This window comes from Helicoverpa armigera, chromosome 2 (assembly GCF_030705265.1).
Source record: "Helicoverpa armigera isolate CAAS_96S chromosome 2, ASM3070526v1, whole genome shotgun sequence".
NCBI classification, from domain to species: Eukaryota; Metazoa; Arthropoda; class Insecta; order Lepidoptera; family Noctuidae; genus Helicoverpa; species Helicoverpa armigera.
The window spans coordinates 6874019-6886937 of record NC_087121.1 but is presented as its reverse complement, the minus strand read 5'-3'; the positions used below and the strand labels follow the sequence as shown (position 1 = coordinate 6886937).

At 38.0% G+C, this 12919-nt stretch overlaps 1 protein-coding gene across 1 annotated transcript in view; it reads right to left on the bottom strand.

Moving 5' to 3' along the window:
• LOC110376662 (uncharacterized) overlaps positions 1-12919 on the bottom strand; it is a 32460-nt gene that overhangs the window by 19076 nt on the left and 465 nt on the right. Inside the window, exons 2-3 of the mRNA XM_021335227.3 lie at positions 3124-3372; positions 2526-2602 (exon numbers count right to left, since the gene is read on the bottom strand). Of these exons, the coding sequence (XP_021190902.2) occupies positions 2526-2602; positions 3124-3310 (264 nt within the window). The 5' untranslated portion in view covers positions 3311-3372. The remainder of the gene's footprint in view (positions 1-2525; positions 2603-3123; positions 3373-12919) is intronic.

Below are 12919 nucleotides of genomic sequence, written 5' to 3'. Positions count from 1 at the left end.
ACGACCAACCATTTATATTTTTTAAGCTAATAAGATCGGTTTTATAGATAGCAAGTCCCAAACCATAAAGCTACCATAAACATGCCTACAATACATTTAAACTAAACTTATTTACAATATAATAAATTATAATAAATCATTTTGAGAAAATAAAAAAAATATAAAAGTATTTTTTCATCAGCCTGTATAGTGGCGCTCGAGTTCGAGGCTGGTCGACATTACGATCTTTAATATTTCTAATGTCGGCCCCTATTTCTTGTACCTTATTTCTCGAGATCCGACTAATATCACCCCGGCCGTTATTTGGCTATTAAACGTAAAATAGATCTATTTGCCTATAAGCGTTGCAAATTCTCTTGTTAAGCCAACGGAATTAGTACAATAGGAATTTATAAAATAGACTGCATTTGCTTTAAGTCGGCCACGGCCGAGACTCCGGTTTTAAGTCAAAACTGTTGTCCTAATGGCGGCCTCCTATTTTTCCTTGCAAAATATACGCAAAACGCTGAAAAAACTATCTTAAAATATAGTTAAAATAACCCATTAGTGATAATCAAGCTTAAAACAAAAATAAATAAATGTTTTATCGTTCTAATATCAATCCCCAAAATGTGAGTATTCACTTCGAGTAAGCTACTTTATGTGCGAATTTGATGTTTCAACGGCGCAATCGCTACTGACGCTCAGTATGAGAACAGTAAGTGACAGAATCGGATAGTAACGATTTGTACGTATAGAGTATAAACCAAGGTTGCAATTCGAGGAGCAAAACTAACACTTAATTACCTTTTGAATGAATGCAAGCTGAAAATGTACAGACGGCCGAAGTTTGGGGGGAGGCCGACATTTGGCGTATTTACCCTAGTTAACTAGACTCTGGGAGGGAAGCTAGGTTTGGAAGCTTATATTATCCAAACCACCAGCACAGAAAATCTGAAATTAATCAAGATTTAAAGAAGGTACTCGTCCAGATTAACTTTCAAATACTTAAAATTACTCAGTTCAAAACAGATTATTTAGTAGAAATAGCTACTTAATTATTGTAGTAGGGAGTCGCTTACAAACTCAAGGTACTTATAATATTATGCACTCAGTTCACCAAATATTTCACTATATTACAAGTTACAAATTAATTTGAAACTTTCAGTCATAATTGCATTCCCAGTTATTATTTCTTTTGTTTTATATAACTTGGTTTGTTTAATTTATTAACTTCTTAAAATAGTTTGTATAATAATTTTCTCTAATAACTTCCTAGTTCAACTTGCATTGTATAACTTTCTCAAAGTCAACCCAAAAAATATTGTAAACATTTCTTTTTCATGTTATTATCGTATGTATCAATACATACAAATTGTAACATCTATTATGTTTTTAAAAAGAGTAACCATGGAGTTTCTTGCCCGTTCTTCTCCATAGGAAGCTACTTTTGGAATGGGCAACTAGAAGCAAACTTATTTATAATTTTGATGTTCATAAGTGCTTGTAAAGGCCTACATGAAATAAATGATTTGATTACTTTTCACACTTTTATAGTCAATGGGAACCAAAGATTATTTACTTTATGATAGGAACTAGGAACACAATGTAATTTATCTTTCATAAAGGAAATTACTCCCACGACAGATGTTTGGCTGTATGCTGTAATCACAGCCATCATGTAGCATCACAGCATTAAAACGATTTACTGATTCGCACCAATCAAAAACAAATGAATGTTCTATGTTCAATTGGTGAAAAATACATGAATTTCATACGCAATGTGATATTATGATGCAGGCTTTCTGGAAAACCCTTATGTGATGAATATACAGTACAATTACTAACGTACAACTTACTTATATGCTTCAAAGAACACACAATTAAACTTTCCAAGTAAAACCTAGACATGAGCACTGGTGTGAGATTCTTTAAAGTCTCATACAATAATTTATAGTCGAGTCGGTGACTGGATACCATACTAGCATCCTTACTAGAAACTTTAACTTGCACGTTCTTTGGACAGACGGCCAATTTGTTCAGATTTCGGCTGTTTAGGGGGACTTCTAATCCGCAAACTGAACTTACCATACCTGCCCCTTCCTTTCTTTTCAATTCAAAAGAAATAATGTTCGCTACTTACAGACACGCCGCCAATATCATATTTTCACTCGTCGCCAAATGTAGTGTTCGCCCTACCTGTGTCTCTGTAATTACCATCCGATAATTAGGATATCGGCTCGCTTGCCCACATAACGTCTTACTCCCGTGCCACACACTCTCCCGGTTTCCCGCCAACTGGCCATAGAGTATAGTGTGCACTCTCCGCGTCTATGCGACAACGAGACGACAGATATCGGTGATAATACAGTACACTACAGGTACTTCATCCGAATTTATACTAGACCTTTCTATCACTTACCGAAAACGACGTCTTTTGGGAGCATGCAAGATGAAAAACTGTTAGTCTTCAATTATTCACGTTTGACCTGCGTTAGGTAAGTAGATAGAGATTTAGGTAATGAATATAGAAAGACTTTACTTACTTTATGTACGGCTATCATAAGTAGTGTGCATATCAGTATGGTGAAGCACAAGTTTATAGTTAATATTATTCTCGGAACTGAAAAAGAAAATAAACATTTTAATAAAATCAGGATTTATTACAAAGCAATATTGCTTTAGGTTCGCGTAGTGCTCGACCCTCGTAATTTTGTTCTCCATGGCTCGACACGATGTAATAATACAAGTAATTGTAAATTAATTTTTGATTGACTGTGACTAAACTCAGTAATAAGTCGAACTAATCAATTACTAGGGGATTTTGTAGTGGATGCGTCAACTTCAACTTACTATTAGGTGGGCATACCTGAACTACATACTGGCAGTTACCATACCACGTCCTACAGCGCAGTGGCCAAAATACATAAAATACCTCTATTATAATCCATACTAGCTTATCTGCAAGCGGTTTGATTCGCATTACGTGGGAACTACTGTAGTACTAAGACAAAAAAGGAGCCTAGGTTTCCTCCATAAATAGACTATCTTACACTGAAAGAATTTCTCAAATCGGACAAGTACCTACTTCCTGAGATTGACGTGTTAGGTTTATAATAGTAGTGTGGTTTGGTAGATACTTACTGTCTAAATCTGAAAGTTTCCTATCAAAGTCTTCATCAAAGATAAATGTGCTGAATGTGATTCTGTGTCTCTTGACGACCCATACTATGATGATTGTGGCAATAGAGAGAATGATCCCGAGGATGGCAGTGATGAGCGTGCCAGTTCGAGTGGAGGCACAACAACAACACTTCTGTAATCGCTTCATGGTGTCTGGTTTATGTCTCGTCAAGTCCTAAAGTGTCTGGAATCCGTCTCACCGCTTCATGACTGCAACAAAACAATTAGAATTATGTAGCTCTTTGATAAGGAGTTTGCGTGGCAAATTAATCTTTATTCAACAGCAACGTTTTACACATAACATCATGACATGTTTTAAGAGTGTAAACTAGAACTAAGTAGTAAATAAATACTTTAGTTTACACAGTTACGAGTAGAGATTTATTATGGTACCTAAATAATATTTTCATAATCTTCCTAATTCCTAATTCTTGCTAACATCTGAAAAAGGACCTGTATGTATTCATTTACTTCGCGTTACATAACATCAATATGCAATTTTTAATTGCCTTTGTAAATGTTCATTGCGTTCATAAAACTAGCTACAAAAGTGGTGTTATCTTTATCGCAGTGATTGTGTTTTGTAAATGAAGCTAACTAGCTGCATACCTACTCGCAAGATGTGGGCGTTCGTCATTGCCCTAACCCGTTACTTCCGCGTCGCCATTGACTTTTAGTGATATCTTGCGGTTCTACAAGTTTGGGGATATCGTTAATATTAGATAACCGTCGCGTCTATCTCATTGATATGCCTGATGTTGCACCATCGCGCATAAATTTCAATAATTTTGTTTTTGGCCACTCAAGAATGCACGAAACCTATGTTGTGGCATGCATCAGAAGATTTTGCTAATACTTTTTCCTGTTATACGCGGTGTTATTGGCTATGTGAGCCATTATCAAAAACAAACACTTCAACATCGAGAAAATAAAAAAGAAAAACTTTAATGCGTTTCAAATCGGTTTAATATTTTTATGACGTGAGAAGACAAATATCGATGCTTTGCTATCCGACCGAGTAGAAAGCCGTAAAAACATTGCATCACCGGCACCGTGGCGACTTCCGTTCAAAGTCGGCCAAAGTGCGACACCGCTGTTATCGGTTCCTCAAAGTTCGGCAGGGCTATTTCTGATGCGGGGACACGTGCCTGCTCATTAAGACGATCAGCACCGTGCCTCGACCGGCTATTATGCTATTTTTTACATAAAAACAGCTTGGTAGATGGCAGATGTGGAAAACACAAATGATATAGTAATGCCCTAGCGTACATCAGTGCGTTTAGAACAAGAAAATAAGATTTCAGTTGCAGTTATTTTGTTTGCAGAATATCTGCAACTAGTTGCTAAGTGGTCCATCCAGATTTCTTTTCATATTAGCCAAACATAAAAGTTTAAACGTAAGCGAAATACTATCTTATCGCCAATTAGTGTCAAGAAGATTAGATGTAGAAAAAGCTCTTGATGGCAGCTTCCTGCTCAACTGGTTTAGAAACACTCCAATTTAAATGTCTGTAGATAAATGTATTTTTTTTTATTGTGTAACACTGCCGGTGAATATTAAAGCGGTGTAACCAATTTCCCAGGGCGTGCATTAAAAATTTCGCAATAGCGATCCATTTTGATTGACTGCAGTAACGTTGTGATCCAGAATTAGATGTGTTGCCCAACAGGTACCAAATCAATTGTGGATCACGCTTAGTAGTTCGATTACGTATTTATGAACTCTGATGGATTGGTATTTTGTGACCAGCGGATGTTTTGCTCCCTCTTGATTTAGGCAATCGATCAACCATAAGTGCGTATTATGAGACTAATATGATATGATGCATGAGACTGCTTTCGGATATATAAAAGAAACTTGTTATTTCCTCTCTTTGAAAACATTTCAGTACAATAGTTATTATAAGCATTCGTTCTGGATTTCTGTTTTCAATTTGTTAACAACCTTACTGTTTTTATCGTCCGGATTGAAACGGATTTACAAATAGTATGTAATGGGTGGGATGACGATAACCCTCGCTCCATTATCGCTGGCATTGGCCTGACCCAGTTCGCAGATCGGCCCCATTAGAACAAATGCCTCGCCTATACAGCTACAGCTAGTCTATGGGACACACCTAGACATTTTACACCCCATTACCATTTGCAATGTTTAACTTCGAAAGCTTTTACTGGGAACTCAAAATACGGCACTTTTGCGATCCATGTGTAGTGGACGAGTGATTGCTGCTGTTTGATTGAAAAACTATTTCAGTAGCCTAGACCTAGCTAGAGCAGGTGTCTCAAATCAAGGGAACTATCCAATCTGCAGAATCAGCTTACCTCATCATCGCCTAAGGGAAATTATTTGAGACCCAGAACTCATCAATATTGTTACACACATTCAACTATGGGTATCAAAATATCTATCTAATTTAAAAGATGTTTTGTTGGTATGAATTTAAATAGACAACAGTGGGTTATTAATCATAGTTTCCGCGTGAGGCGCGGCGTAGTAGGCGGTAAGGCATAGTACCTCCTCCTATCTATGGAGTATCTACATTCTTGTCTTTGTCAGGGGCATTGCGTAATATGTAATACGGATACCGTAGCAGATGTCATATCACCCACTGGTGTTTGAAGTACGGTACCGTATCCAGACCAAACTCGTTTGATGTTTGCTACAACATTCACCAGTCGATAGTCAGCAGAAAAAAGTATTTTATTTATGTAAATTTAAAAGAAAATGCAGCTTTACGATGTATGCTTCACAATTACTTGTATCTACTTCTACTGTGACCAAACTGAGTTGTTACCATATAAAATGGTTCGCAGTACCTGTCGTCTACCTAAGGAAGTTATAGCACAGATCTACATATGGATTACAAAGTTATGGTTATGGTTTGTTTTCTCTCCATGTTGAGATTTATTGGTGCATTAGATTACTAATCCTTGTACTTTTATAGAGTTGTAATGCCTCGTGAGCCGTGAACGTTGTTTCTTTGTTACATAGAGTACTGTGTGTGTTATAGCTTTGTTTATATTGATGTTCAAGAAGGATGAAGCTACCGACTAACGACTCCTTTCCTGTCACAGTTGACTTCAATTGTATTAAGAGGCAATTTTGAAGTCATTATGGACGAGTAATTTTTGAACTTAAGTACTATGGTTTGATGATTTGATACAAAATCTAAAACTATCATGGGGATTTCAGGCATTTCTTTCAATAAAAGGAAAATAATTTCAATAACTTCTAATGAAAATTGTGCGTGTTTTGTGTTAGTGCAACATGAGACTACTATGATTTAAATAGATTAACCTTATTGGTGAGCTCAGCAAAACACATACTGGTTGTTATATAGATAATGTTTGTGTAAACAACATCAGTTATGCCGATGATATGGTGCTGCTGGGACCATCAGTAGGGTCTATTCAGAAGTTGGTAGCAATTTGTGAGGCTTATGTGGTGGAACATGGGCTGAAATATAATGCAAGCAAAAGTAAAGTGCTTTTTTTTAGAGGTTCTAATAATACCACCGCAATCTCTAATATGCCTCAAATTAAAATAAATGATGTGGCTCTGGAGGTGGTGGACAGCTTTAAGTACCTAGGTCACATAGTTTCAGCAAACCTGAAAGATGACGCTGACTTGGAGCGAGAGTGCAGGGCGTTGGCGGTTAGGGGGAATATGATCGCTCGCAGGTTCGCGAAGTGCTCGATGGAAGTTAAGATAACTCTTTTTAAATCTTACTGTCAGTCTTTTTATTCAAGCGGCCTGTGGGTATGTCATACCCGTCGAGCCGCCAATACCTTGCGCGTTCAATACAACAACATATTCAGGATGCTATTGCGGCTCCCTCGAGATTGCAGTGCGTCTAGAATGTTCGCAGAAGCGCATACAGATGGCTATCATGCGATAATACTTAAGAAAGTAGCATCGATCTCCAAACGCATAAGAGAGAGTAGCAATGGCATTCTGAAGATGATTGCTTCAAGGTTCGATTGCCCCATTCAGAACAGATGGATGAAGACAATGTTAGGAATAATATCCTAATATTGTTAAGAATTTTAGATTTAAATTGACTTAAATGACACTTATATATATATCTATTTAATTTTTCCCTTAATGTATATGAATTTTATTGATTTATTGATGTTGACTCTGTATTATTAATTTTTGTGTGTATGTTCTTGTAGATCTCGTGACAATTTTTTATCTTTCGTTGATCAAATTTATTGTAATAAGTATGGACTGTGTCTGAAATAAATGATTTATTATTATTATAAATCTTCAAATTATTTAAGTAGTTTGTTTAAAGATGCCTTATGGTGCACATCATGAACATTGTTTAAGCACGAGGAATGGGACTCGTCACCTGCATCATTTCAGACTTTTGCATGGTGTTGCTGGTCTTTTGAGGGTGATAATTTATTCAAAAGCATACGTATCTATCTAGTCATATCTTGATTCAGCTCAAGCCATTGATTGTTACCTAATTTCATCTTGTGAATCAGTCTATGAAAATAGACTTGTAGTATATACTATACTATAGTATAGCACGATTGTATATACGCTATCGAAAGTTTTGGCAAGCGGTGTGCGTTCTTGACTAGGTATCGGTCATTAAACATTTGAAGGCCGGCCTTACAGTGGCGCTTTCTGTGTCATTGTCACCACAAGGGACGCCTTCAATTTTACTGGAATCATAAAATGCTGAAATATTTTGTAAATAAACTCTTATGGCATCAGTCATATTCTACACACTGAACCATAAAGCTTGTGGCACATTATAGCAGCACGGCAACAGCACGGCTGCAGCACGGCGTCGCCTCGAATTACGACTATGGCGAGCGGACAGCGCGCCAACCACGCGCTGTCCGCTCGCCGCCGGCGCGCCGTCCGCTCGCCGTCGGCCCGCCGGCCGCGCGCCGGCCGCGAGGTGTAAGCTTACTGTCACCGCAAACTCAATATTATTTTAAGACGATTATGATTGATGTTATGATTGAACACGACGTAATGACGTTGTTTCGCTGCCGGCTCGGAGTCGGCGCGCAATTAGCACGCCGTCGGCGCGCTGTACGCATGAGGACCGCTCGCTTGCAGCACGCGGGCTGCGAGCGAGTTGTGTGGAAGCGGCAAGCACGCTGACTGCTCGCCGTTGGCTTTTTCATATTGACATTACGAAATATATTATAATATACACGATTTAATGCTCTAAATTGAATGACAACTTAAATGCTGGTGTGGAGCCGTGCTGTTGCGGTGCTGCTGTAATGTGCCACGTCCTTTAAACTTGTAACGTAAAAGTTGTAACCAAAAAGAACTCAACGTTTAAACAATGATATGCTTCACACGCCGACTGTACTATCAACGCTTATTAACCATACAAAACGTTAATAACGAGATCCACTTACAGCTGTTCACATACCGTATCATCTAATACTATCACGCTCCCAATTCACTTAATCGATGTTAAGTAACGCAATCAAGAGCCATTGCAAGCATCTGTATGCAATTGATCCGGGCATTCCACTCGGTGCCCACAAGTCCCAGATGCGTGCTCCCGATTAAAACGCCCATACGCTCCGTAATCTCTGGTATCTATTTACTGTTAGATTGATATTGACACGACATCACGAAGCTCCCGGTCTTGTCTCGTTGTCTTGTGATGTTGTTTTGGACTTACGCATTTGAAACTCGTTACGCAGACAAATGAATAGCTACATTTCGGTTCTTCAATTGTTTATATTTAGGTATATCAATGATATATTCTGCGTAGGTACTATAGTACCTATGTATACTTAGCTATAAAGTCAGGTAGCTAGCCAGCCTGTCTGACTTATGATACATATTAATGCGGTTTAAATAAATACGGTTTTAGAAGGTCACACGAGTACCAGTCAGTAGAGCAAAGTCAGTGTCATTAACTAATTAACATGGGGCCTTGCCTCTGCGCTGTACGCACACTAATCCAATGTGTGAAGATAAACATTACACATGTGTGTGTCATCAATGCACCATTCAACAAAAACCGTCGTCTCGTACTTTTTATTACGCTCCACTTACTGCTATGTTGAAGATATGAATAGGTAGGTACCGAAACTATGAATGCCGACCTACTTTCTTGTTATCTGTGACTTAAACGACTTGTAAAGTTACCTAATCTTAAAGTCCGTTGTTTACATTCATTGCACTACAATGGAAAGACAATACGGATATTCTCGAAGTTGATTATGTAAGGATAAGATAGTCACAGTGGTCCGGACCCACCGTGTCACCGACGACAAGCGCGGTTTGCCTCGCTTTGGCCAGAGACGCGTGTGCGAAGGCCAGCGCACGCGCAACCACAGAAGGTAGCGTGACGTCACTGCGTTCACGTCGTGTGACGCTCACTCATTTGTACAAGAATGTAAATCGTAAACAATGAATCCTCTACAAACTAACAAAGGCGTCGGTATCTTTTATCGTAGGGACTTTCTCACACAGTCATCAAAAGAAATGTTTTTTTCTCGGTCTCACATGAAGAGTAATGTCACAAGAAATCGTTTAGTTAAAGGTAATAAATGACGTGAGCTCGAAAGGAAAAGGGAAGGGGTTACCCTATCCTTTACATGAGCTTTACGACAGGGCTCATCCAATAACAGGAGGCTTTCAGAGGTCTAAAAGCTTAAAAAGTCTAACACAGTTTTCGTAAATTGCGACGCGTAGCATCTAATTCCAGCTCCATTATGAGACGTTCCCTCTAGCTAGATAGATGTTCGTTAGACTTGTGTACAGTATGTTTGATCTTAATTTAATGTAAACAACTATAAATACTACGGAGTGAGTAACTAACACTAACACAAGGTTCTGATAGTTGCAACCACAATGTCAGTGTCAAGCTTGGTTAGTAGATTACGATTCGTCGAAACAGTGAACTCACGCAAAAACTATATATGGTCATGGACCTCAGCGATACTGACGGAGACCAAGGTTAACAACTATTGACTACTGATTTAATAAAAAATCTATAAACATTTCAACTCACTTCTGGCTGTCGTAAAGTTATTCTATGAAAAACACGCCACAGAGGCGGAATCAAGTAGGTACCTAAGTGTGTTGTTTTTTTTTTCTTTTTGTTCTGAGTAAATGTCAACGTGACTCCTTTACTGAGGCACTGCGTACCTATGACCCTCAGTTTTACCCACTATTCATTACTTGGTCAAGGTTTGGTTTTGAGTGACGTCATGCTTAGTATTGATGTTTACCTCGTCTGGTCTAGGTGCAAGTCAGTCATACAAGCGTCATTTACAATAACATTAGTAGGTACTATACTGCAGAAACACTTTATATACTCGTAGCTGACCCTGTGTCGCCTTCCCGAGACACATAGAATCTTAAATCGACATAAAATACTTGACGTGGATGACATCACCCAAAACACCAGTGTTATAGCGATGTGTAATACAATATGCATCAGAAATGACTCATGCACACAATGTTACGATATTATAAACTGCTGATTCCACAAACTCCATCGCTGGATGGAAATGATATTCGTGGGGATGAATAACAAAGCATTTCTATTACGTGTTCCTTAAGTTGAACATCGACGGTCGTAAATCACTACTACCACTACAGGTTCATTGACTTTTGGTTATTCTAATTTGATGACCAAATTAGGTTACAGTTCATGTATCTTTCATTTGGATTGTTGATACGCGCCGTTGTTCCAGATCAACGATAATTATTCAAAACGATTCGTCACTCAGCAAACAATCCAGAAGGTTCAACGTTACAAAATCCTTTTGTATCAATTCCGCTGGTGTTTCGGCAGGTAATTTATGTTAATTGAGAGAATCATAGAGGTATAACGAAGAAGGTACATAGCTGCGTGGGCTACCGTCTAGTTCTCATGCAGTTGTTAAGTGGAAAGTAGGGAAAATGAGGATAAATTACGGACGGGCTCTCAAGGCATGTTAGTACTACCATATGCAGAGGCTCCATATATGGAAGGAGTTGGGAACATAGAGACGTGTTCTCACGTACATCAAGAATGTCACAACCGCTCGTACCTACCTAGTTATGTTCTAGATAAAAATTCATCCCAGTCTTAAGTTTTACAGGTTATTCACACTCAGATAACTGAGACAATTTTTAAGCCTATGTACAACATCATTTTATCAGTTTCACTGTTTCACATACTTAAACAGATACATATAGATAAGTGACCCGCATAGGAATCAACTAAGGAATCTTTCTTACATAAATACAGCCACTTTTGTTCCTTCTTGAGCTCTGACCGCTGAAACTCTTTCGAACAATCTCTAAGCCCCAGCAGGGTAAAGTTAAAAACCTGAGACTCTCTTAAGGCTGAAGCCTGAAAATCCACCAGGTTTGAAGCCTGTCGCATTGTTTGCTGATTACCCTTTGAGGAGAGCGTGTAACCTACTTTGACTTCTGAAGTTCATCAGTGCAGTTCAAAGATTGCATGCCAACGCCATAAACATTCGTACATATTTCGTACCATTATTTAATCGATGATCTAACACTTACATTATTTGTGAACTATTTTGCGATTGTACATTCATCCTTTAATAGCGCACTAAAATTAAATTTGATCCATGAACAAATTGTGCTACATGTTGGGGACTAAAGTGACTTTAAATTACGTTGTGCGGTGGATATGAATGACATCATACTCAAATTCTGTTCTTATATTAGCGAAGTGAGAATATCTGTCTGTGTATTTGAATTAAAACTTAGTAAGTAAGTGACTCTATGGAGCGTCTAGTTATACAGGGTAGAGTCGAAGGCACCAGACCGCGTGGTCGTTCACCGACACGATGGACAGATACCATCAAATCTGTCACCAAGATCCCTGTGATAGAATGCACTCGCCAGGCAACCAACAGGGAGCTATGGAGAAGAATCGCCAAGGCAGCGATCGCACCTGATGCACCAGTGGGCGACCCTACATGACCACGACCACTCTGACAAGAGTGTACGACTAAGAAGAAGAAGTAACGGTGGTTCAGAATACATTTGGTAATGTTAGATAACCATCTTCATCAACTTATATGACGGGGTTTTATCGAATTCATCGGCACGTGCGTTCTGAAGTCGGTAGGTTCATGTTCTTTTGCGCAGTATATAAAGTCCCGTCATAACAATGCGTGTATTATTTGTATAAGCGATAAAGCTATGTTTCACTGTTACAGTATGTATGCTTGAACAAAATATTCGCATTTATGTTTAGAATATTTTTTGTTTTGGTAGGTACCAAGGTGGATACATTTTTATCCTAACTATTCCAAAATCTTTCTTATTATGCTCAACATGCTTTGTTTATTAGTTAAATATATGGAAGACCTCTTTTAATTTACTGAACACAATGTGTATAATCTTGTTCCAAATAGAGACGACGTCAATTAATACTAATTAGTATTCATAGAATATTTCATTCTAAATTAGGAAGGTACTTATCAAAACCCGTTTTGAAATTGTGCACGTGATATGGATTGTTTTAAATTATGACAAATACCTATTTAATTATGTTTAAGGAAAACATTAAATTGCTACCTAAATAGTTACCTACCTATAGCCAAAATGTTACGATATTTTTTTTTTATTTTCCTGTCGGTTTTAAATTAAGTATTTTTTTGTATTTGCCTTGCCTTTTAAGTAGGTTTCTTTCATTCTATGAATTCATTAATAGAAATGTTTTCAGAGGGATAACATACCTATCTAGGTACTTGTTGAAAAGTTTTTATAAGATACCATTAGTCGGTTGCGGCT